This window comes from Exophiala aquamarina (assembly GCF_000709125.1).
Source record: "Exophiala aquamarina CBS 119918 chromosome Unknown aczIA-supercont1.22, whole genome shotgun sequence".
NCBI lineage: Eukaryota > Fungi > Ascomycota > Eurotiomycetes > Chaetothyriales > Herpotrichiellaceae > Exophiala > Exophiala aquamarina.
This window is the reverse complement of record NW_013550566.1, coordinates 286,220-309,309: the sequence shown is the minus strand read 5'-3', so window position 1 is coordinate 309,309 and position 23,090 is coordinate 286,220. Positions and strand designations below refer to the sequence as shown.

The 23,090-nt window shown below is 50.7% G+C and overlaps 10 protein-coding genes across 10 annotated transcripts; 5 read left to right on the top strand and 5 right to left on the bottom strand.

The window, feature by feature from the left end:
• Positions 1–186: 186 nt before the first annotated feature.
• A1O9_12337 (uncharacterized protein) lies at positions 187–778 on the bottom strand (the record flags this gene model as incomplete). The annotated part of the gene is made up of 3 exons (XM_013398838.1): positions 187–284; positions 361–639; positions 697–778. The coding sequence occupies 3 exons, from the start codon at positions 776–778 to the stop codon at positions 187–189; spliced, it is 459 nt and encodes a 152-aa protein (XP_013254292.1).
• Positions 779–2,834: 2,056 nt separating this feature from the next.
• Positions 2,835–3,440, top strand: A1O9_12336 (uncharacterized protein; the record flags this gene model as incomplete). Its single annotated transcript, XM_013398837.1, has 2 exons — positions 2,835–3,168; positions 3,250–3,440. The coding sequence occupies 2 exons, from the start codon at positions 2,835–2,837 to the stop codon at positions 3,438–3,440; spliced, it is 525 nt and encodes a 174-aa protein (XP_013254291.1).
• Positions 3,441–5,988: 2,548 nt separating this feature from the next.
• On the top strand, positions 5,989–8,279 carry A1O9_12335 (uncharacterized protein; the record flags this gene model as incomplete). The annotated part of the gene is made up of 2 exons (XM_013398836.1): positions 5,989–7,604; positions 7,673–8,279. The coding sequence occupies 2 exons, from the start codon at positions 5,989–5,991 to the stop codon at positions 8,277–8,279; spliced, it is 2,223 nt and encodes a 740-aa protein (XP_013254290.1).
• An 88-nt stretch (positions 8,280–8,367) lies between these two features.
• A1O9_12334 (uncharacterized protein) lies at positions 8,368–8,946 on the bottom strand (the record flags this gene model as incomplete). Its single annotated transcript, XM_013398835.1, has 1 exon — positions 8,368–8,946. The coding sequence occupies one exon, from the start codon at positions 8,944–8,946 to the stop codon at positions 8,368–8,370; it is 579 nt and encodes a 192-aa protein (XP_013254289.1).
• A 1,427-nt stretch (positions 8,947–10,373) lies between these two features.
• A1O9_12333 (uncharacterized protein) lies at positions 10,374–12,052 on the top strand (the record flags this gene model as incomplete). The annotated part of the gene is made up of 2 exons (XM_013398834.1): positions 10,374–10,563; positions 10,617–12,052. 2 exons carry the CDS (start codon positions 10,374–10,376, stop codon positions 12,050–12,052), a joined length of 1,626 nt encoding a protein of 541 aa, XP_013254288.1.
• Positions 12,053–12,536: 484 nt separating this feature from the next.
• On the top strand, positions 12,537–13,763 carry A1O9_12332 (uncharacterized protein; the record flags this gene model as incomplete). Its single annotated transcript, XM_013398833.1, has 4 exons — positions 12,537–12,770; positions 12,863–13,347; positions 13,405–13,633; positions 13,695–13,763. The coding sequence occupies 4 exons, from the start codon at positions 12,537–12,539 to the stop codon at positions 13,761–13,763; spliced, it is 1,017 nt and encodes a 338-aa protein (XP_013254287.1).
• Positions 13,764–14,763: 1,000 nt separating this feature from the next.
• A1O9_12331 (uncharacterized protein) lies at positions 14,764–16,557 on the bottom strand (the record flags this gene model as incomplete). Its single annotated transcript, XM_013398832.1, has 1 exon — positions 14,764–16,557. One exon carries the CDS (start codon positions 16,555–16,557, stop codon positions 14,764–14,766), a length of 1,794 nt encoding a protein of 597 aa, XP_013254286.1.
• Positions 16,558–17,025: 468 nt separating this feature from the next.
• On the top strand, positions 17,026–18,144 carry A1O9_12330 (uncharacterized protein; the record flags this gene model as incomplete). Its single annotated transcript, XM_013398831.1, has 1 exon — positions 17,026–18,144. The coding sequence occupies one exon, from the start codon at positions 17,026–17,028 to the stop codon at positions 18,142–18,144; it is 1,119 nt and encodes a 372-aa protein (XP_013254285.1).
• Positions 18,145–18,164: 20 nt separating this feature from the next.
• On the bottom strand, positions 18,165–21,093 carry A1O9_12329 (uncharacterized protein; the record flags this gene model as incomplete). The annotated part of the gene is made up of 3 exons (XM_013398830.1): positions 18,165–20,560; positions 20,606–20,716; positions 20,760–21,093. The coding sequence occupies 3 exons, from the start codon at positions 21,091–21,093 to the stop codon at positions 18,165–18,167; spliced, it is 2,841 nt and encodes a 946-aa protein (XP_013254284.1).
• Positions 21,094–21,367: 274 nt separating this feature from the next.
• Positions 21,368–22,513, bottom strand: A1O9_12328 (sphingolipid delta-4 desaturase; the record flags this gene model as incomplete). The annotated part of the gene is made up of 1 exon (XM_013398829.1): positions 21,368–22,513. One exon carries the CDS (start codon positions 22,511–22,513, stop codon positions 21,368–21,370), a length of 1,146 nt encoding a protein of 381 aa, XP_013254283.1.
• Between the last annotated feature and the right edge of the window lie 577 nt (positions 22,514–23,090).

The following is a 23,090-nucleotide window of genomic DNA, read 5'->3' as shown; positions in this document are numbered from 1 at the left end:
GGCAACACATAGAGCCACGATGTACTAGTAATACATTGCCTATGTTGACATCTATGTTGGCATGTAATCTATCACTTTCTTACAGGGCATTTTGCCTCCACCTGTACCACCTCCGCCGTCCCCTGGGTTTTCCAACACGTGTATATAGCTTGTCCCTTTTTGAGCTGTGCTCATAGAATCGCACGCTTAGTATGCGTAGAGGATGAGGAAGGCAACCATCAATGCGAAGAGACCGGTGGCTTCGGCGAAGGCGAAACCGAGAATGGCGTACGAGAAAAGTTGACCTATTCCACGTCGTGGCTAATGAGCACGGGTCCAGAATTCGACTAGGTGGGTTAAGGTTGTAAATGTGTAGCTTACCTCGCAGGGATGGGTTGCGAGCAACACCTTGGATCAATGAACCGAAGACCGTTCCAATACCGATACCGGCACCAGCCAATCCGATGGTGGCTGCACCTGCACCGTGCAGTTTGGCGGCAACAACGATGGCGGTGGTTGCGGTCTCGGCCACAACGCCGCGGGACTGCATGGCACCGCGGATCATGTTCGAGCTCAAGTTCGCACGGGCGTTGTTGAGCAGGAGACCATTGCGGATGAATGGCTGTCGGGTCGAGCGGATGATGGAGCTTTGGATGGGAGCTGGTGTATATAATGAGAAGCTGTCTCAACGCAAGGAGTTCAATGGAAGCTTCTTACTCTGTGATGTCGACATGAATCGAGTGCTTTGTCTGGCACCAATGCGGGCAACAGCCCCGGTCATCTTGCTTGCGGCGTACATGTTGAAGGATTGAGGGGAGATGGTCGAGGTGAAAGCTCGAAGTGATCGAAGGAGGCAATTAACGAATGATGGTAAAGAAGAAGGATGGAAGACAAAATCTGCAATTGAGAGCTATGAGCTATGTTGATCTCGGCACACTTTCCGAAAGAGAGAGCTAGTTCCCCTGAGTGGCCTAGCTCGGTCACGAGTTCTGGCTCGGCGGACACTACGCTCAAGGTAGACTAGCTCCTCTAACACCTCGCTGTCCTGCCAATCTGTATTGCGCGCCTGTTCGACCGTGTGTACCTGACGCTTTCACGATGGAGATCATAGAGCGGTTCTATGAGACAGCATATATCAGGGGCTTCTTTGCGGGGACCGTGAGACTAAGTAACTGCATACGCAGAACAATCCAAGGCCACCGCTCGAATTCCAAAACATTGTAAATAGAAAGGATGCCAATGCCGCAAGAACTTACCTTACGAGAACCTGCTGAAAGGACCCGAGACCTCTATCAATACAAGTCTCGTCTATGTTAATCCAGTAAAGGTTTGACCGTGGTCTTGCGTACGAGTGACTACTTTATGTTCCAAGTCGGCCTTGGTAGCAGGTCCCAAGTCCCGGAGGAATCCATTGCAAATGGTTTCTTCAAGCACTTTCTGCAAATGAGTAGACCTGCGGACTCCATTCCAAAGCCCCCTGCAACGGTTTGACCATTCAGGCCAAGCCGCCCTGGTCAATGGTCGTGGTCATTATTGCTGGGTGAGAGCTCGAAACCTTGACTAACTCTGGCGGAGAAGCTGGGAGGCCTTAGAATGACATGAAAAGATTACGAGGATGTACCAAATGGGACCTAAACGAGCAATGCAGATATCAGAGAGTGAGTACGATGGCACGGTCCATGATGGCACGGCAGATGATAGCTTGAAATATCAACTCCACAAGGAAGAGAAATCATCAAGCAGCGATAAGTGCAACACTCCCGGTGACGTTCGCACCGTGACTCGAGCCTGATTGTTCACAGTCCAGGATCCAGGGCTGAAGTGGCAGTCGTCGTTGTTGGAACCGCGAACAGGGTTCCTTACCATCAGAGGTACATCGCATCACGCTTCGAGGCAATGCACAGCACAGCTAGTTGAAAGCTACAGAATGGAAACATGACGCGCATTTGGGCCGTTTCATCCGTACGGTCATGAACGATCTTACCACAGGGATATTGATCTCCTTACCTTCTGTTCTCCCAGAGGACTAATCCACGGAAATATGGAATCCCAACGCCGAAGGTAACGCGATACGGGAATTGAGTTGGCTTGGCGACTTGTTGCCTTGGTCAAGCAAGTCCTGATGAGAACCAATGGCAACTACAAAAGCCATCGAAGTGATTCGGACGAGAGTTGAGCTAGGACGAATTGATAATCAACACAGCAGTACGACAGCAGCCTCCAGCTTGGACGAAATATAAATTGACCAGAGTTGCGCGTTGCAGCTGTAGTCTGTCTGTCAACTCAGCATAGAGGAGACCCTTCGACACAAAGATTCCTCTTCTCATCTATTTCCAATTGACATTTGTGCCCAAGCAACGAACAGGATGTCTTCATACGTGGTCGTTGGAGCCTCACGGGGCATTGGCGTAAGGCTCATCCAGCACCCCGAGAAACACAAGCATCTCTAAACACATAATTGGGTAGTTCGCATTTCTACAAGAACTCTCAATCAATCCCACAAATACTGTTATCGGCCTAGTTCGCGACGTCAAAGGCACCGAGGCCAAGGTGAAGGCGGAAATAAACAGAAGAAACGTCCATGTCATACAAGGAGATTTGGACAGTCACGACTCGCTGAAGGCAGGTCTTGCGCCGCACTCTTTTTGAAGGGACTACGCTAATTCGCCTCCAAAGAATGCCAGTGAGGCCACTGCGAAAATCACAGGCGGAGGCCTCGACTATCTAATCGCCAACGGAGCTCGTCTTCCCAAAGATTCCCAGTTCGCTAGTTTTTCAGAGTTGTAAGTGTCCATCTCCTACGCGTCAGAGCGTTCTGTCGCATTGCTTTTATGCAGTGGCATGACTTAATACTTATGGGACCAAGGGGCAAAAACCCTGCCGCTCTGGAAGAAGAGCTCCTCGCCAATTGCAAAACCAACCTTGTTGGAACCGTTCATCTGTTCAACCTATTCCTGCCTCTCGTTCTCAAAGGCCAGCAGAAGAAGGTCATTGCCATCAGCTCTGGAAGTGCGGACCTTGAGCTAATCTCCAAATTCGAAATCGAAGTGAGCGGACCTTACGCTGCCGGAAAAGCGGCCACCAATGTCGTAGTGGCAAAATTCGGTGCCGAGTATGCCAAAGAGGGGGTGCTGTTCATGAGTATCTGCCCAGGGGTAGTTGATACTGGACATTTTGACCCTGAGAAATGTAAGTCATTAGATCACTGCTATTTCTTCTTAATTCAATATATAGGACTGCGTTGAAGTTTGATCTAATATGAACAAACAGTGTCGGAGAAAGAACTGCAGAGTACACTGGAACTTGCCGGCAAGTTCAAAAGATATGCACCACATTTTGAAGGTCCGGCAACCCCAGAGGCGTCTGTCAAAGCCATCATCTCAGTCTTCGAGAAATCGAGCATCGCAAAGGGAGATTCAGGTGCCTTCATTTCTCACCTTGGAACCAAACAATGGCTCTGAATTGTCGGCAAAGAAGTACATGCTGCAACTCTGGCAAGTTGATTTGGCGGATCAAATGCATCAAAGCAAGGGGCATTGTGCAGCACAGGGATCATTGCCCAGCAGAATGATGGGATATGAGGACTGGACCTTCGTGAAGGAAGCTTGTGGCTGTGGCGCCTCCGTCCCATTTGGAGGTCTCTGGAGCACTTTACCCGTCTTAGATGATCCGAAGTTTCAAGTACCTAGCAGATATTGACCTCTGATCACTCAGAGTGACAAACAAATTGCAAGATACCATAGCTCGTATGCTCCAGCTTCGCACAAGCTTGCTTTACGCCTTTGCGGTCGGATTGAGAGTGTGTTGCGCACTGATGTTCCACCAAACATTAAGTGGCCCAATTTCAGAGCGCTTTGCCATCGTAATTAGTCTTTGAAAGAAAAGGCGCTGAACTATATGCTGGTGCGGCCTTGCGGGGTCAGGATTTCCGACATTATCTTAGAGCACGGCACAGAAAAGATAGACGGTATCCAAAGAAATCTTTGCAGAATAGCTAACGCATCGTGCCAAGACGTGAGCGCCAAGGCAATAGATAGTCTCCGGAGCCTCGAGGTGAAAAATCGTTCAATGTGGGCATCGGGAGCAGCAATTGTGCCCATCATTGTTTGCCAGAATACTGACTCCAAGGAAGAGCAAAGCGCCAGCGAAGAACACATCTGGTGCTCGGGATCCTGTAAAACCTCCATTAGCTGAGCAGCCGTGTTTTCGAAGCGCTCTTCAGTTTCTGTAGTGCAGCGCAGTATTATTTCCAAGAATGTCCTGATTGACAACGCTTTTGCCGTGAGAAACGCCTCTGTTTTTTGTGTAGTACTGTTCAACTGAATGGCTGTATTCAGAGACTTTATAATGCAACGAAGCTGCAACTGTTGACTGGTGGGCAATGGTCGATTTGGGGTATACGTATGATGCAATGTAGCTACCTCCTCCACGTTCGCGAGGATAAGGTAGGCTGCCTGTTTAGCGGGGCCGGAGAAAATCGTGTCAAATATGCCGGTCTCTTCAATTGTTGGTAACAATGTCAGGTCATGCCGTGTGAAAAGAAGAAGACCCTGCAAGATTGTGCTTGAGAAAACAGTCAGCTTTGCGGACGCATCAGCCTACGGCAGTGTACAGACCGTGGGATTGCACGTGCGATCCAATCTGTGGATGGACTATTTGAAGTTCGAGAACGAAGCGTGATGACCTGGAGGAGGCCGGAGATATGGATTTTCCATCCTTCAATATTGCCCAAAGTTTGCTATTCAAAACCTTGCCATCAGCAAACTGTCACCAAAAAATTTATATGGCAAGACGAACATCGATGACTATAAATATGAGTATACTCGCGACCAGACTGTCGCTGAGACCATTTGACCTATCATTTAGGTGGTGCCTCACGGATCGAATTGCACTGCCTTTGTACGTGTCTTGAATGAATTGAAATGCTTGACTTCGCAGTCGTGCTGCATAGACATGTCCGGCAAAGTATAGGGTGACATCGAACAATTTAGGATCGGGAAGAAGGTGAGTCCAGTCGGATTGCATTATTACCAATGGAGTATTCGACACTGGATTGTTCATGACTAAATGAAGCTTTCCCATTGCTTGTGCCACTATGCAAGGGTCATAAGTTAGCGGCGAAGAACGATGCAACCAACACCATCCCACTTCTTACGCACAATGATTGATTAAGAATGCATCTTCTCCATGTAATTTCCCATTCAAGCGTGGATGCTTGATGATAGGGAGGTGAATCTCGACTGCGATGTCGTGATCCGTGATTCGACCATCTTCCTGGGTCTGTAGAGGCTGGGAGAGGGCGACACGCCCTTTTTGATCATTGTATTGCCGTACTAGACGCCGTCGTCGTCGTGCAAAATTAGCTCTTGTAGTGTGAGCCCGCATTGCTCTCGTACTGACATGATCGAGTGCGGGCCCGGTTATCGACAAAAATGTCAAATCTGGCACAGCGCCCGCTTTGTTAGCACACATGTTGATTTAATTTGAGATGCATTCGAGTCGAAGCAATGATAGCTATATGAAATGGCCTTCGAATGAATCGACCAGGATAAATGTCATCGAGGGTGTCGAGATGGACAGAGTGCATTTAGAGGCGTAATGCCAAGTAATCTTATTTGCCTAAAACGCTTTAGCTTAAGCCAAGGCTGTCCAAAGCTCGGAGCTTAGACGCAATTAGCTAGCACTAAGCCAGCACTAATCTACAAGGCTGCTAGCATCGCGCTAAGCAGTACTGATGGATAAATAGCCGAGCAGCGTGCCTCCAGGAAGCGAGACAACTTACTCTTAGATATTCGTACATACCAACAAACAAGAGCGCCATCACTATTATCAACCCCGGCCAAACGTGCCAGCTCCTATATGTCTCAGATTACTTTGCACATATACACCTGATCGTTTCTATGTGGTGCTGCTCTTCCTCAAGATTGACATCTTCGGTCCACACCTCAGAGCCGGCGACACAATCACGATCGGATTCCAAGAGGTTTGGAGCCATTGTGAGACTAACACATGGCATCCCAACCAATTGCTCCAATTGAAATTGGCTCTTTTACTGCATCCTCTCCACAGAAGACGGAATTCTTGGGTAGCGCAAGTGGAGTATTCTTCGTCAAGACTGTTTTTCGGGCATTTGCGCGGTCAGCTTCGGGCAGCGGCGATGATGATCTGAGCAGTGGACCTCAACAGTCCTCACACAGGGCCGATCACGAATCGGTCAGCAATCGTCTGATTGATCCGGAAACCCCTGTGCAGCCCAATAATGACAGCCCTGTCATGAGGATAGAACTTGAAGGCACGGACCATCATGCCCCCCATGAGTCACCACGAGCATACGGCATAAAGGGCCATGGACTGGGCATTGCACCGAAGCAGGAAGTCGCACAGAAACTTTTGAAGATCTACCTTCGAAATTGGCATCCTTTATTTCCCTTCCTTCATGGCCCCAGCCTGTTGGAAATGATTCTTGACTTATATGAGCCTCATGAGTCATCCACTGCCCGTCCTTCAAGCTCCTTGCAGCGCCGCATATGTCAGGCTGTGATTTGTCAGTGCGTCTTCAGCATCGCAGCTCTTGACTGGCGCGAGCAGCAGCTCCCTTTTGAGTCCCGCATAGAGTCTCCCACCCAGTTGCTGTCACTTTTAGGCTTTCTCGCAAGCAATCATGACCTCCAATCACTTCAAGCACTCTTGGCTGCGCAATTGTATCTTCTTTCTACCATGTCACTCCGCGGTGCTTCAACCATCGGCGGAACCCTCACAAGAGTCATCTACCTTGCAGGCTTACACCGCTGCCCCTGTCGCTACGTTCAAATTCCTGCAGAGGAATGCAATCTGCGGAAAAGGATCTTCTGGACTGCCTACATCCTGGATCGCTACCTGAGTCAGGCGCTCGGCCATCCATTGTCCATTCAAGATTCTGAGGTAGACGTCTGCATTCCAGGGCTAGGAGAATTCCACAAGAGAGTCTATGCTCGGCAGGATCATCGATCGAATTCGACAAGTGGGGATGATGTGTTGGAACACCTTCCGCATACTCATACAGACAATCATCAGGCCATCGAGGGACAAGAAAGCGTGTATGGCTCCGCAGCGGATGATGAAAGCCGCAAGAATGAGCCAGGTTCTCCCAAGGCTCACGAAAATCATGGACAAGCTTCCGAGATTCTTGGCCACTATGTTCTGTACTGTCGACTTACAGGGCAGGCGCTGCAACTATTCCACAAATCGCTCCAGAATCGTACCATCAATAGAGAGAGTATCATGGAAATGCAGTCAAGTGTGCACTCTTGGTGGAACGAGTTGCCTCGCAGGCTTCAAGATGAATATAATGGTGGTCAACTGGAAATCACCTCGATTTTCACGTTTTTCTTTGTTCCAATCTACAATCAGCTCATTCTGCTGATCAATCGTCCTTTCCTGTCTCTTTCGCCTCATAGCCTCGAATTCCGCACGAGCCTCAACAACTGTATCGCTGCTGCACGCCAGATCATCACAACGTCAAAGCACCAATCTCAATGGAATCTACAAGTTTCCTGGCCTGGAATGCTTTCCATGAAGTGGATGGCTGGTCTTGTTTTATCTTTTGCTTGCACGCTAAAGCTATATCCATTTAGTAAAGCGCAGCAGTAAGTCCTATCTTGAACTATACTCTCTTTTCCCATAACGGAGCAACTGGCTAATATTGGCCCCACAGGGAAATCGAAGACTGCGTTCAAGAATTATTGGCAATGGACAAGACTTGGAACAATGCGCGACATTGTGCAGCAGCCTTGAAAAGCCTGTTAGAACACCTCGGCAATCAGTACCGGAATGGACCAAGACAGCTATCTGCGGAGAAAGACAAGCCGATTACTACGGGAACATCGACCTTGCGCCGCAAATATACGGTCAACGGCAGAAGTGATAGCCTACCAGACAACTTGGACCAACGACATTACAAGAGAGTAAATCACGGAACGCTCATGCGAGCGTCTAGCCCAAAGGACAATCGCAGCGATCAACTTTTGACGCAGAGTGATGCCACGGGCAATTTTGGCAACAATGTACATCTTCAATCTGCCCCACCAACGCCATTCGGCCCCTCCAACAATTTTGCCATCCCCGATTATAATGGTCCAAATCTTGCGCGTGTTGAAGAACAATATTTGGGAGGCGTTGATAGTGATTTTATATCTCTACCAGTTGCTGGTGATTTGTATGGCAATTTCAATGGTGGCTTTGGCAATATTGAATGGGAGTCGATGGCCAACTCCTGGGGTTCGATGCAAGACTGGGGGTCCTGGGGGGTGCCAGACCCTTAAGCTAAAATTTTCCTTGGATTGAAACCCTTGATCAGACAACATTGCCCGCCAGCAACAAATAGTGCCCTATATCCACCGATTTATTGCGTTACCACAGAAACATATCTTGGAACTCCTTTGATAAACCAAATCTCCTGGCAGCAGCACCCCTACCGGAGGATACTGGATCCTTGTCAGATTGTTGTTTCGACGATGTGTCAAGTTGCGAATGCTGCAATCCGGTTGGGATGGATGGGAGGGCATGTTGACCCGCTGAAGTATCGTAATGAGACAACGACGCAGGCACTGGGGCGTGAATCCCACTCTGGCTGTCATGCTGTACGGCGATACCGGAGTCTGAGTACTCGGTATCTAAGTCCTCCGCAACACGCTGCGGGTCCTGACTCAATTCTTCACCGGACATTGAGTTCTGAAACAGCAAGCCTTCGCTATTTGAGATCGGGTCCAGGCTCTCCATCCAGGTCTGAACATCCACGGGATTCTGCAAAGGAAACTGCTCCCAGAAAGCTATGGCAGACCTCTTCTCTTCGGTGGTGGCTAGTGTAGATATGGCAAGACTTTCTGGTACCTGACATATGCTGTCCTCAGTGAAGGCAGTTGCCAGGTCTTTTTCCGTAGAAGCAGTTAGAAGCTGCCACAAGACACGCTCTGTCTCCTTCAGCCGCATCTCCAAGGCTTCGACATAACCTTTCGCCGGCCCTCTGCTCGATGGTCAATTGGGCACACTACGAAAAGTGGTGGGATCCTAAGTGCGATAGTCTGGAGAGACCGACCTTTTTTGCTTCTTCGGCCATATGCAGCTCTGAGAAAGGGTGCGACACCGATAGCAGACCGGCCTAGGAGTCAAGTGTCGCTAGTCACCATCTTTGTACGTAGAAATCCACGTTTTTCCGACAAGAATTAACAGACCTATTTGCATCGCACTGTATTTTGTGAGTGGCGTTTGCGCGGGACGGGTATGTTCAATCGACCAGCTAGACACCAACAGAGAGGGAGTGGGAGACGATCAGTACCGTACCTTTTGTTTCTTCGCCCGGCACGCGTGGCACGCCGACACGCTGCGAGAAGCCCCACCAGTGTCCTGGGACGTTTTTGTCACAACCATGGTGGATAATTGTTAGCAGTTTCGTTCACCCGGGGCGGAATGCAGGTTGGTCTCATGGCCGCCCCTATGCAGTCAAGAACGGTGGCACAAGTTGTTTGCCCCGCGACAAAAGCTCGTCATGGAGAGATAGAGATACGGGATGGCCAAAACACTGTTGAGACTCAAGCTAGCACTTGAGATGAGGTGCTGGAGAATGATTGCCGTCAAGAATCTCCGGTATTACTTTACGCCGATCGGGCTAACTTTTAGGCGAATGGAAATCATTGGTCAGCCTCGCGAGATGCAAGGCTCCAGCGTATCGTGGCAGCGAGGACTTTACAAGAGAACTTTCGACCTACATTACAGAAGAGAACTTAAGGACATGTGCCATGTTTCTCAAGAGAAATCCGAGCTATGCAAGTAGCCCAAGATATGGCGTACGTCGAAGCTGTGAAAATCGGCGGCTGCCCGTATGACTTAGTCATCCACACCCATTTCGGGGTCGTGGAGATTTTGGAAACGGGAGCTCCCATGACACAACAGAGTAAGGCTGTTGCAGAATTCGCTCCTCAGGCATTTTCTCGTCACCAATTGGCGCTGGTGGAGAATCATTCGAGTTCATGTCGATGCCTTTCCCGGAAAGAGCTTAGGCTTTGCGCAAATGCTGCAGCGGCAAAGGTTTAGGCAAGGAAGATCCGTAAATGATCCACAGTCAAGGCAGACACCTGGATGAGCTTGCGTACCGTGCTCTTTGTCAGCTGTTACATACAACGATAACTGCATACAATCGGCAAAGGCCTCGATGCCAAGGGGAAAATATAGCTCAAGAAGGATTTGTTGGAAATCCCATCAGTCTTCTTGCAAGGTGTCGCCCAATTGTTGAAATACGATGTCATCTGCCTTTGATTCCAAGTCTACCAAAAATCTAAAGTCGAAAGGCTGGAAGAGAAAGATCCATCCTTCCTGCCATTGTACCTGCTCCCTTTCATTCCACTTTGGTACCCGCGAGGATGGCAGGGTCATCAACACATAGCAGCCCGCTCTCTGGCCAAACCGCAATCTCCGATACTGAGAGCCAGTGGCTTCACAAAGTCGCAGTCTGGTGCAAGGGAGAGTTCGACGGGGAAACTCGGGTTGGATTTTGGCATCCAGAACTGAGAGCCATCAGGAGCAGGGTTAGAAAAGAATGGACACAAACGAGTAAGTAAGCCTCACCAACACCAATAAAGACTGGTACTGAGTATATCCTGCAGCACTGATACTCTGCATGTGTATTCTGGGTGTGCTCTCACTTTTCTGGGGCTCACTGTATACGGTCCGTAACCACCTTCATACCCTTGATGTGTGGATTGTCGATTTCGATGGCAGAGTCGCGCCTGCTGTGAACGAGACAAGCTCCCAAATCGTAGGCTCCACCATTATAGAGACAGCAAGGGCAAGAGAAGCGTCTCCGCAGCCTCACATCAGCTACCACATTAAGCTCGCAGCTGATTTCGACTATGACCCGATGAAAGTGAGGGAGGCCATATACAACAACAAGGCCTTTTCTGCCATCATTGTCAATCCGAATGCATCGAGCCTGCTTCGCCAGGCCGTCACACGGGGCGACGCATTGTATGATCCCAAGCACGCTTGCCAAACGATCTATGTCGAAGCTCGTGATCAGGTAGCCATAAACAGCTATATCATACCGGAGCTGAACGCTTTCCAGCACCGTGTGTCTTCCGCCTTTGCCGACGGATGGATTCCAGAAGTTCTGGGACTGATCGCCAACGGGACCACCCTTACAACGCTTCCCCCACAGACACTGTCCCCTGCAATTGGCTTTACCACAATCAATCTTCGCCCCTTCGGTCCATCACAAGTCCTACCAGCGGTGACCGTTGGGCTTATTTATCTCATTATCATCGCCTTTTTCTCATACACCTTCTTTCTACCTACTCATACCCTCTTCACGGCTCAGTGCAGCCCAGGCTCGGACACGTATCATCGCAAACTTTACTTCGGCCAGTTGGTATTCTGGAAGTATATGTCCACCTTCATTGCGTACGCGTTCATGTCGCTTTCCTACTCATTCGTGAGCCTAGCCTTTCAAATTCCGTTCTCTGGTCAGTCATATTCCCATGTGGACCCGCCTCCAGCAGGGATGTCAGTCAATGGATATGGGCATGCATCGTTTGTCGTATATTGGGCCATCAATTATCTCGGCATGTGTGCACTTGGTTTTGCGTGTGAAAACGTGGCAATGGTCGTTGGACAGCCATTCACGGCAATCTGGCTGATCTTTTGGGTCATCTCCAATGTGTGCACAGCATTCTACCCTCTTGAGCTGGCAGCCGGAGTGTACGGTTACGGCCTTTTCTTTCCGCTTTACAACGTGGTCAAGGCAACGCGGGTTGTACTCTTTGATCTTACCCCTGAGCACATGGGACGACATATTGGGATCCTAGTGGCATGGTGGGTTGTGAATACCTCGGTGTTTCCCCTTGCCGCACGAGTTTTCAGGTGGAAAACTTGTCAGCGACTGGCTGAGGGAGCGCGCAAAGCCCAAGAACGACGTTTGGAAAACCAGACGCTGGATCTAGAGAAGGCTGCGAGCGCGTCATCAGACGGAAGGGGCAGTGATGTGAGGCCTGAAGCGCGAGCAGACCTGGGTAGCCTGCGCACTAGTGAAAGCGAGAGGAGTTAAATGGACGGTGGTGAACTGCAACAGCTCGTATTGAGACGAATACATCCACAAAGTTGTGCAACTTTCTAGTATCGGGTCACCACCCCAATCGAGGGTAATGTAGATGGGGCTGAGCTATATTACTCTGTCTTGGCGTTGGACGTTCTCATGAGTAGAGCCCTTCCAGTAACTTTCAGTAGTGGAGGCGCAAGAACAACCCAGCTGCCCGTCTTGAGCAAAATCAAGCGAAGTCGAATCAAAGGTTGACCTTGATAAGGGATCAGGGATATCCATTCCAAAACGGTGTGCCTTGAGAGTGACGTCAGCATTCCAGCGCCGGCCAAACTAATCTTCCGGCCTGCCCGGCTTACTCGTACGCCACGCGTCCAGACGACCGAGACGACCTAGACTCGAGACTGATATTGATACATATTCTTTCTACTGTGAAGCTCAACTGTCCAGCCTCAGACGTAGTGTGCAGAAATCTCTAACATTCACCAAACAAATGCTGCGTCTCGCGCCAGTTCTGCGTCCGCGATGGACGTGGAGATATGCCCTCGGTGTCACGGCAGCAACATATCTGATCTATTGCTTCTTGTTTGCGTCCCCTCTATTTTCGTCGAAGCTGCCTCATTACACTGGGCCACATGCCGTTGGGGCGATAGACATCGAAGCCCCGGTCGAAGCACGGAGAGCTCACGAGGCGAGATTCAAGCATGATAATGAGCCGGCATTTCAGGTGAGTACTATTTGGGCCTCACGTTCCAGTTGCAATTGGAGTTTCTCGTACAGGACGCGGGAGGGGGACTGAAACAATACGATCATCATCAGGTTGAAACGGTGCTCTTCACGCTTTACTACCCTGCTACTAAAGGCATTGTTTCCACCAAGCCACAACATCTCTGGGTCCCCCGGCCACTGGGGATTGTAGGTGCAGGGTATGCTCGCTTTGCACACATCAGCAATACTGTGACAGACTCGATCTTCACGTTCGCACTTTGGGTGTTGGTTGGAAGGACCACGATTCCAGCACAGGTCGACGTTCCTCTGCACGGAAGTCTTGCGTCCGAGGTCCAGACACCAGGCAACACAGCTCATGCTCTCTCTACGAGCAGCGATAGCCTTCCTGTCATGGTGTTCTCGCATGGCTTCGCAAGCTCTCGGACACAATATACCCGATACCTTGGGGAACTCGCCAGTCGGGGATTCGTTGTCGCGGCATTGGAACACCGCGACGGGAGCGCGCCTGGAAGTATTGTCATGAGGCAGAACGCAGAGCACGAACATCGACTGATGTTTGCTCTTCGTCATCTAAGGTGAGAGTATTTCCGCAACCGGATGGCTTGAATACATCTTAATAACATGGCAAAAAGACATGATTCCGGACTCGATGGAGCATCCTTTAAGCAAGCCCAGCTTGATTTTCGACAGATCGAGATTGAGGAAACGGTGCGAGTGCTGCGACACATAGACGAAGGTCGGGGCGATCAAATCTTCGCTGGAAACTTGCGTGGAGAGGGGCAAGATTTGAAAGGCTGGCGAGGACGACTTGCTATCAACAATGCTACGATCGGAGGACATTCATTTGGCGCAACACTTGCGGTGAGTTCAGCTTTTGACCGATTGATCCCCACAATGGAGCATTTTCTCATCTATTCATCAGCTGCAAACTCTGAAGGATGGGCCTTCCACCGCTCTCCCGTTTGGGGGTGCTGTCGTTCTTGATCCGTAAGCTGGAATCTCACATCCCACTGGTGAAAATCCGGCGTGCAAGACTGACAAATTAATCCCCAAGTGGCAAATCCAGCGGCCGCCTCAACGACGATGTCCGTGTGCCAGCTCTAGTAGTTCATTCGAACTCTTGGTCCCGGACACGGTCCATCTTCTTTGGCAGGCCGCATTTCGACGTGGTCAAAGACTTGGTCGAAGGCATCCTGGCTCGTGGCAAAGATGCCTGGTTCTTGACGTCGCGTAGGTTCATTGAACCCTGTCACTAAAGTCTTTGCGACATTGACTAGATAATAGTTGGTACCTCCCATCCATCGGTGACCGATGCGCCGTTGATCGAGCCCTTATTACTTGGCTGGACGACAGGCTCCACCATCGACGCCCACGAAGGGGTACATCAGTATGTCAAGGTGTCTGAAAGCTTTCTGGAGTATCAGAAAACTGGTGCGAAGACCGGCTTGCTGGATGAATGTGTCACGCACCCAGAGTATCATACGAAAGAGGACGACCGGAGCGTTTCAAAGACGTTTCGGAAATACTGGCAGATCCATGCTGCGCCATGCACGAACGAAAACATGGAGGCTTAACGGCGCTCCAGAGAGAGCACGGTCCTCTGAGCAAGCGAAAAGAAGGGACCAGCTAAACTCTTCACACGTACGCTGTTGAAATTGGCCCCGCAAGACAATAGCGAATTACTGTCCGCTCATTGTGGTGTGAATTTAGCCATATCAACAAGCCCTTTATAGACCAGAGCAGACGACAGCCACACACGGGGCTCTCAGCGTCAACAGGGATATGACTTGATCACTGCATCGCATCGCACAAACCCTCGCGGTTGAAGCGCTTCGAGTTTGTCGATGAACCCAGCATTGTACCACGAAACCGAATTTTGCTTCTCGGCCGGGAAAGGTCATCTCAGCACATCGCAATACAACTCAAGGAAACAAGGACAAAGGTCTCATGGTTCGGATGGTCTGCTCAAATTGCGACGTTCGATTTTGACATCACAGCTTAGTGCTCTTGACCAGATTAGTCTTGATACCAGTGGCCTCGCCACCATAGCCGCCGCGGCCCTCGCCGCCCTTGTAGACCTGGCGGATGGAGCTCAACTTCTTCATCTTCTCATCGTACTTCTTGCGCTTTTTGACTCTGGGGTTCCTGACATCCTTCTTCCTCTTCGGTGCCAGGCCCTTGTTCTTCTCAATAGCATATGTGATCTTGCGTTTACCGTCAATGTCGATCTGCTCTTCTTCATAGACCTGCCCGCCTGACTTGGACGCCTCGGCATATGCGTCTGCCTTGTTCTGCTTGTCTAGCCTTTTCTGTTTAGAGTTCGCCACTAGCGAGTCGTAGTATTTGTTCGATTCGGCATGATTCTGCCGGACTCCCACGAGGTCCTCGTCATCTGTGTCAACAACTTCCAGATCATTCGTGCCAGACTGCCCTCGCTGCTCGGCTTCCCTCATGAGGCGATCCTGCCGGTCTCGGAAGCGTTCTTTGTGTGGGATGTCGTCGTCTCCTCCAGCATGTCGAGACGCCACACCGCGTTTGTTTGACTTTTGCGCAATCTGAGAGGTGTAGAATCGAAGACTCTTTTTCTTTCTTGCTTTCTCTTCGGCCTCGGCTTTCGTCAGTGGTGCTTCGTCTCCGAAATTGGGCTCTTCCTCGGCAGTGGACTTGTGCAGTGAAGCAGCGAGCAGAGTTTGCAGGTCGTTTCGTTTCACTTTGCTGGGTTTCTTGGGTTTTTGGATTGTGGTGGTACAATTGACAGGGTTTGAACTCGGTGAAGGAGATGCGCCCTTCACCTTGACCTTATTGTCCTTGGTTGTAGACTTGGGCTGTATTGCAATAGGCAGTGTCAATGATTCCTGTCCTTGTTTTTGCTCGATCTGATGCTGCACCGCTTTTTCTTTTAGATCCTGCGCGTCGAGCCACAATTGGCGACTCCGTAAAATGGCGGCCATGACTGGATGATCATGCAGTTCCACCGGATTCAGAGCGATACCCGATTGGGGCGAGGTCAAGACTGCTAAATACATCGCAACGGAGCCCATATAAGCGGAGAGAGCAAGGAACTTGGTCAAAGTGACGGTAGGTATGGAATTGCCGATGGTCTGCACCTTCTCCTTCAGAGATGTGTAGGTGTTCTGCAGCTCGAGGAAGTCACTTGTCAACGGCTCGAACTCGGGGTATCGAGACTTCAGCATCTGCAGACGCTCCTCTTTGGAGGCGTTCTCAGGGACCTGGACTTCAGGTAGTTTCTCCACAGCCGGTCGCCTTCGACTGTTGCTTGCCTGCGTGGCAACATCAATCCAGGCTGATTCATCAAAGCCAAAGTCCGCGTCGGTCATGGACTTCAGTTGTTTTTGTTGTAGTCTCCTGGCCTCGGCCTCTTCTTCCAGGGCGTCTGCCTCGGTTTCTATGACGTCTGTATTGTAATAATCTCCTCTGGAAGCACCCCAGAACCTATCCGCTGTCTCGTCCTCGTCCTCTTCCTCGACCGGTGCAGCATCTTCCACATCACGAGGGTCGAGATCAAGATCTTCATCAGACTCGTCATCATCATCATTCGATAGAGGATCCAGGTTCTGGAAAACTTCCTCGTCAGAGGATTGCAGATCGATTTCCTGCTCCTGCAGTCTGCGTCGTCGTTTTGCAGTAGGCTCCTCATCGAGCAGGATTTTGTCGCGGCCGGCGAAGAACTCATCCTCAGAGTCGTTGAAGTGGTCTTCAAGGTCGTCGTTCCGGGTCACGACAGGATTGCCGGTTGCTCTCCCAGCCTTTCTCTTCTTTGCCATCGCAGCCACTTTGTCCTCTACCAAGTTCAAAATGCGCAAGAAGGAGTGAGTCTAGAATCTGGAATCTGGACTTCCCACCTCCGCAAGGGCTCCAAAATACTTTTTTCAGAAAATCGGAGGCACGTGATTCCCGGCCAAGTGCAATGACGCACCAAGAGGTTTCGGTGGGCGTTTATTCCGATCCGAGGCAAGAAATTATCCGAATATCAACCATCGCTATGCCAAGTACGGTGTATTCGGGGACCCCATTAGCGATCAGTTCCAATTGCAATCTCACCTAAGGCCTCCAAACTCCAAAGTCCATACAGTAATGTCAACAATCATGGACTTCAAGTAGCCTACCCGATTGAAGACAAAGAGCAATCAAAACTCCACTGCAGCCTACTCTATCCTGCCCTGCCCCCTTCCCTGTCCCTGTACACCCATAAATCACCACGGACCGCTGTTATTTCCTTTCCTCGCACCGCAATGCAATTCTTCCGCCTTCTCACCCTCCGAAACCCATACATTCTATACACCATCTCCTTCGTCGTCATCGTCATCAGTCGGTACCTATTCCTCATGCTCTGGAAATCCCGAAAAAACCATTTCCCCGTGGCAGGGTTGACCGCCATCGTCACTGGGGGTTCACAGGGGCTGGGTTTTTCTCTCGCGCGAGCTCTCTCAGCGAAGGGCGCGAATGTTGTGATCGTGGCGCAGGATATCGAGAAGCTAGACAATGCACAGCAGGAGATTCAGGCCGCTGCTGCGAGGCCGGCGGAGCAGAAGTTTCTCAACCTGTCATTCGACCTGCGCTCTCCCGACTCAGCACCAGAGATCCTGAAGCAAGTGACGAGTTGGAACCAGGGCCGGGCCCCGGATCTCGTGTTCTGCTGCGCCGGTAGCTGCCACCCAGCGTTCTTAGCTGACGCGAGCATCGATACACTGCGTGGCCAGATGGACACGATATATTGGTCAAGTGCGTATATGGCGCATGCGGTGCTGAATTTGTGGAAGGAACCATCCTTATCCTCGAATGATGGTAGCAAGACCAGCGGAAAGCCGTTTCCACCGCGCCATATTGTGTTCACATGCAGCACCCTCGCGTTCGTGCCTGTGGCAGGCTACTCACCGTATTCGCCGGCAAAGGCTGCGATGCGTGCGATGGTCGATGGCTTGAATCAAGAGGTGGCGGTTTACAATGGGTCGAGGCAGGGGAAGGGACCAGCGCCGGACGCTGACATTAATGTTCACATAGTGTTCCCTATGGGGATTGTTACGCCTGGGCTCGAGAACGAGAACAGGCTCAAGCCACAGCTCACGGTGAAGCTGGAGGAGGATGACAAACCACAGACGCCCGACGATGTAGCCAAGATTACATTGAAGCGATTAGAGGCGGGCGACTATATGGTCACAACGACCTTTTTGGGGCATCTGATGAAGGGTGCGGGTATGGGTGGCAGTGCGCGGGGAGGCTTTCTGGACATTTTCTGGAATTGGCTTGGCTCAATTGTGGTTATATTTGCCGTTCCCGATCTCATTTGGAAATGCAAGGCCTGGGGTAAGCAGAGAGGCCTCAAGTCCACTGTCCCGGCGAGTACGAACTGAGCAGCAAGATGCCCGAGCGATCAAGACGCAAGGACAGAAAGTTCATCGGGTTCTTCATCAACAGGTCCAAGCATGGAGTCGAGAGCACCCATGAGCTCAACCTCGACCATTTTCTCGTCAAACCTCATGCTTAAGAATTTTCGGGCTGCTGACTCGGCATCCCATAATTCCTCGCCGTCGCGTTCTGATAACGTCGAACACGTCGTTACCAGGTCCTCACCCCTCCCCGACATCCTAGCCAGTTGAGCTGCCCTCTCCACCACTTCCACGGGCACTCCATTCAACGCTGCGCATTGCGCGCCGTAAGAAAGGTCACTCTTGCCCGCATGAAGATTATAGAGATATGCTACCTCAACATCGTGCTTCCCAGCAGTGTATCCATCACCTTGTTTACTTACACGGACTTCCATGTGCGCGAAGGCAACATTAGCAAACCTGTCAAACAGTCCCAGATCAAAGATCTCATGGAAGTGCGTTGCAGCGACAGTCTTGGGAGCGTCAGGACCTAGCGAAAGCAGATGACAGAACAGCCCTGCCGCAAGGCCAGCACCATCGCAAGTGTCCGTTCCTTTGCCAAACTCGTCAATGACCACAAGACTTCGCCGCGTACATGAGCTTAGTGCGATGGCAGTCTGTTGGATGTCAATCATGAATGCCGACTGGACCTTGGAGACCGTCTCGCGGCTGGCAATGCGGGTCAGGATCTTGTCTGTGATGCCTATGGTTGCACATGCAGCTGGCACATAGCTGCCTACATGGGCCATGTAGACCACAAGGGCAACCTGTTTTTGGTAGACTGATTTCCCCGAGTAGTTCGGCCCTGTCAGTAGGATCATACTCGGCCCTGTTTTCGATGAAGCCGCACTACTGCCGGCGTCATCTTCTCCGCATCCGCCTCCCACCAAGAGCGTGTCATTTGTCACAAAGGCTGGAACACTCATCTCATGCAGGAGATGTCGGCCACCTTTGATTTCAATAATGTTCTCTTCCGTGATCTGTGGTCGCGTCAATTTGTATTGACGGGCCGCATGTGCTAGCGCCAACAAACAGTCCAACTCGCCACAGAGATCCGATACTGTGATAAGTAACTTTTCATGCGCCAAGATATCTTGTGCAAGATCATGCGCTATCTCGATCTCGTAATCGCAAATGACGGCATAAAGATCACCGAGGTCGTGGTCCATCTCGTGAGTGTTGCTGTCCTTAAAGTAAACCTGGTTCGTTGTGGTGAACATACACTCCCAGCCAAGGTCCGCCCCATCATAGACCGCTTGCCCCGTGATTTTATCAAGCGGCACCGTCAGGTGGAATCCAAGGTGCGGGAAGTAGATAACATTGAGAGCAATGTTCACTCCAAGGGGCAACAGGCTAGCAATCTCGATGGCTTTCCGCGAGAGCATGTCGTCCATCCCGTCATAGACATTCTTAACCTCGTCAAGCTGGTCATTGACACCTCTCTTGACCACAGTGCGGTGCTGATCAGCTGAAGATTCGAGGTCGACAGTTTCAAAGATGATGTGGCCGATTCGCTGCATGTGAAAGCGGTCGAGGGTGTCGAACACACGCGCACAGATAGGCAATTGCGATGCACCAAGGACCTCACCAAGCGTCTCTACGACATCTATTGCGTGGTAGCAGAATTCTATCAGGGATGACCAGACACCACCTTTGAAAGTACTTTGCTTCTGCCTTCCGCCATCGATGCCTTTGTGGAGCAAGACGATCGTCGTTCGCATGTTTTTCACTTTGCTCAGGCTTTTACTGAGTTTCTGGCAGTTGGTCTGGTTATCCGGGCGAACAAAGACGGAGATGAAGTCAAGGCGACCCTGAATTTCATCCACGTTGAGAGTTGGGCGCAGAAAGCTGCGACGGAGAGCAGCTTTACCTTGAGAGGTACGTGCATGGTTTTGGAAGAGACCAAATAGCGATAAAGACTCCTTGGTACCCGATGTGCCAGGACCTTGATTGAAGGTTTTGGGGTGGGACTCTCCTTGGAGGATCTGAAGGGACGCGAGAGAGTCTGCATTGATCATCATGGTGTCTTTCAAACTGAACATGTCCAGGGCAGTGACCCGCCACACTAGATTTGCATTGGGATCATCAGGCAAGAATTCTGAAGCTCGTTTTCTTTGCAAATGACCGGCAATGGCCCCAGCACATCCGAGGCTGATCCTATTGTCCAGATTGAGATATGAGGATAACTGGAGAAATCGTCCTTTTCGTGTCGATAAGCCCAGGTCCTCTGGCAACAAATCTTGGTCGTATGAGGCAGGTGGCCCAGGAACCAGAAATTGAACATTCTTCCCCGGATCCAGGGTGAACTGCAGGGCGAGCAGTCTATTCAATGCACTGTTGAATTCAAACTCAGCCGAAGGTCGGATCTCCAAATCGTAAGGCAGCGGATTGTGGCCATCATCTAGAATTTGTCAAAATACAAACGGTGTGCAGGAGCCAGACCCACCGTTCTTGACCAGGGACGAGTGGCGTTGTCTCGGGTGTCCGTTGATCTGATTGAGGGCAGAATCCGAGCGCGTAGACAAGAGGAGGGTGGTAGGCTGCAGGTCAATCTTCACTGTCGGAGATGAGTATTGGCATGGGAAGCCGGGGAAACATACACTTTTCGACCACATCAACGCCTCCACCATTTATTTCTTCCATGCACAAGAGGCGTTCCTCGCTTGCGATGTAATAGGCACAGCCCACGGTGCCCGTGTCCCTCATGTCGACTGCAACAATGATCTGTTCCATGAAGTCCTCATTCGCGTCTTGTACGGAGACGATGTTGGGTCGAGGGAGCCCATTTCGAGAATGGGCTGGGTCAGAAGCAGAGGATCGCGGAGATCGATTTGGTCGAGGATTCTCTGAGCGACGATGGGACGTACTCCAAGAAGATGGGGTCTCGGTCTGGGAAGAGCCACGGATCATTCGCCTGGATCTCGCTGGCGGCATGTTTTGCCAAAAGCGCAGGGTGGATGAGGATGTGGATGAGGGGCATCAGTAAGTGGCAATGCGAGAGAGGGAGAGGAATGGCAGAAATCAAGTGACAGTGACGAAGAAATGTGCGTTGGGTCTTGAGGCAGGTACGTCAAGATGCAGGCACGACACGAATTGCACATGATATAGCAATATAGCTGGAGGAGTCGTACTGTGTCTATAATTCCGTTCACTCGAGGATATTACCTAGTTATCTCTGTATACGATGCATATGATGGATACGATGCATTTAACTCTGTACTTCACCGTCTTGCCAGCCGCCAACCATTCGACCGCCTTCAGCCCTTTTCACCCGACACCACAAGCCCACCTCATTGTCGGTGATGAACTGCCACAGTACCAACGGCCAGCTTCTGTGACACGGCAGAGGCTCGTAGAACTCCCGGGCTATCTCATAGACTTGAGGAAGTTTGGTCCAAGGAATGGCAGGGAAGTCATGGTGTTCATTGTGGTAGCCGACATTGTAGGTGAGGATGTTCAGAATACCATAGTAAGAATACGTTTCGGGAATCGGTATATCTCTGGGCATCTTCCCGTTTGGGAGAGTAGATTTGGCAAAGACATAATGCTCGGAAATAAAGTGTGCAGCACATGGATGTATAGATCCCGCCAGGAAAGAACTGAGGAGGAGATACACCAGTGCTTTTGGTCCAAGGAACCTGACAATCAGATAGTCGAAAATAACTTGGGCGGCTATGTTGCAATAATGGATCGACCCAAAGGGGATCTGATAGACCATCATGGGCCGGATGGCGTAGAAAATCAATTGGAAGGTGCAGAAAAAGGCCTTTCCAAACACAGAGTCGAGAAAGACGGCCTCCAGAGCGGTGGGGAGATCTGTATCTAGTCCGTCGACACCCAAAGATTTATGATGAGTAAGGTGGTATTGGCGGAAGCCTGCAGAGTAGGGCAGACCGATAGGGAGATTGGCAAAGACGGCAAATAGACGGTTGTAGATGGGGGTGCGAAAGGCAAGGTTGTGGCTGATTTCATGGATGGCCAGAAAGAGGTTTTGGTTGGCTGTGGCTCCAATAATATAAGCAGTCAGGAAGAATGGCCAGGACAATACAGGCGAGTCCTTGAGCAATAAAGCACAGGTGACCTGCAGCAGCACTACCAAGGTGACAGTGTAGATTGTCAGAGGCTCAGGGCCACACAGCTTCAGGATGTCCCTGTGTGCTTTGATGATGGCCTGGCGTCTGGTGCGGTGAGGCTCTTCGGTGTATGTCCAGAAGAACTTGTCCTCAGGCAATTGAGATTCAGCTCTCTGGCCGTCTTTTTCCTTCTCCGGCCAGGTTTCAACGGCTGCTTGAGCGGGAGACTGGAGTGTCTGTCGACTCCGAGTGACGGAGCGAATTTCGGTGGCCGTTGACATGCTTGAACGGGTAAGGATGAGTGAGATAGGCGGTATTGATCAGGAAGAGTTGTTGCGGAGCACAATGACCAGCATTGTATTTATGGTGATGCTGTGAACAAGTACGGAGTGCCTAGGTCGTAGTCGTAGGAGGTACACGGATACATCAATGGCAATGGCAATGGCAATAGCAATGGCAGAGATGGCAAAATATCAGGCCATTCTGGTGGGGCAAGGGAAGTCGAAGTTCGAATTGGATTTTATCCCAAGACGCAGACTGCAGCCTGCAGGGGATGGCGTCCAGCCAGGGCCGCAGAGGCAGGGCCAGGGGCTCTTCTCGTACTCTTCGCGCCTGCTTGTTTTTCCAACCGGTCATGGCACGTGTCAAAGCTAAAAACACGTGGAGCCTTGGGTCCCTCCGAGTATGTATAGCACTCGTAGTACACACAGACATACTCCGTATGGAAGTCCTCGTACTCGTATCTACAGTAGACAATAGATCCAGGGCTGTCCCTCCCAAAATTCCCTATCTACCAGGGCAATGGATAGTTCCTTTTACACGCTTAACGTCAGCTCAATTCAACTCCATTTGGTTTGG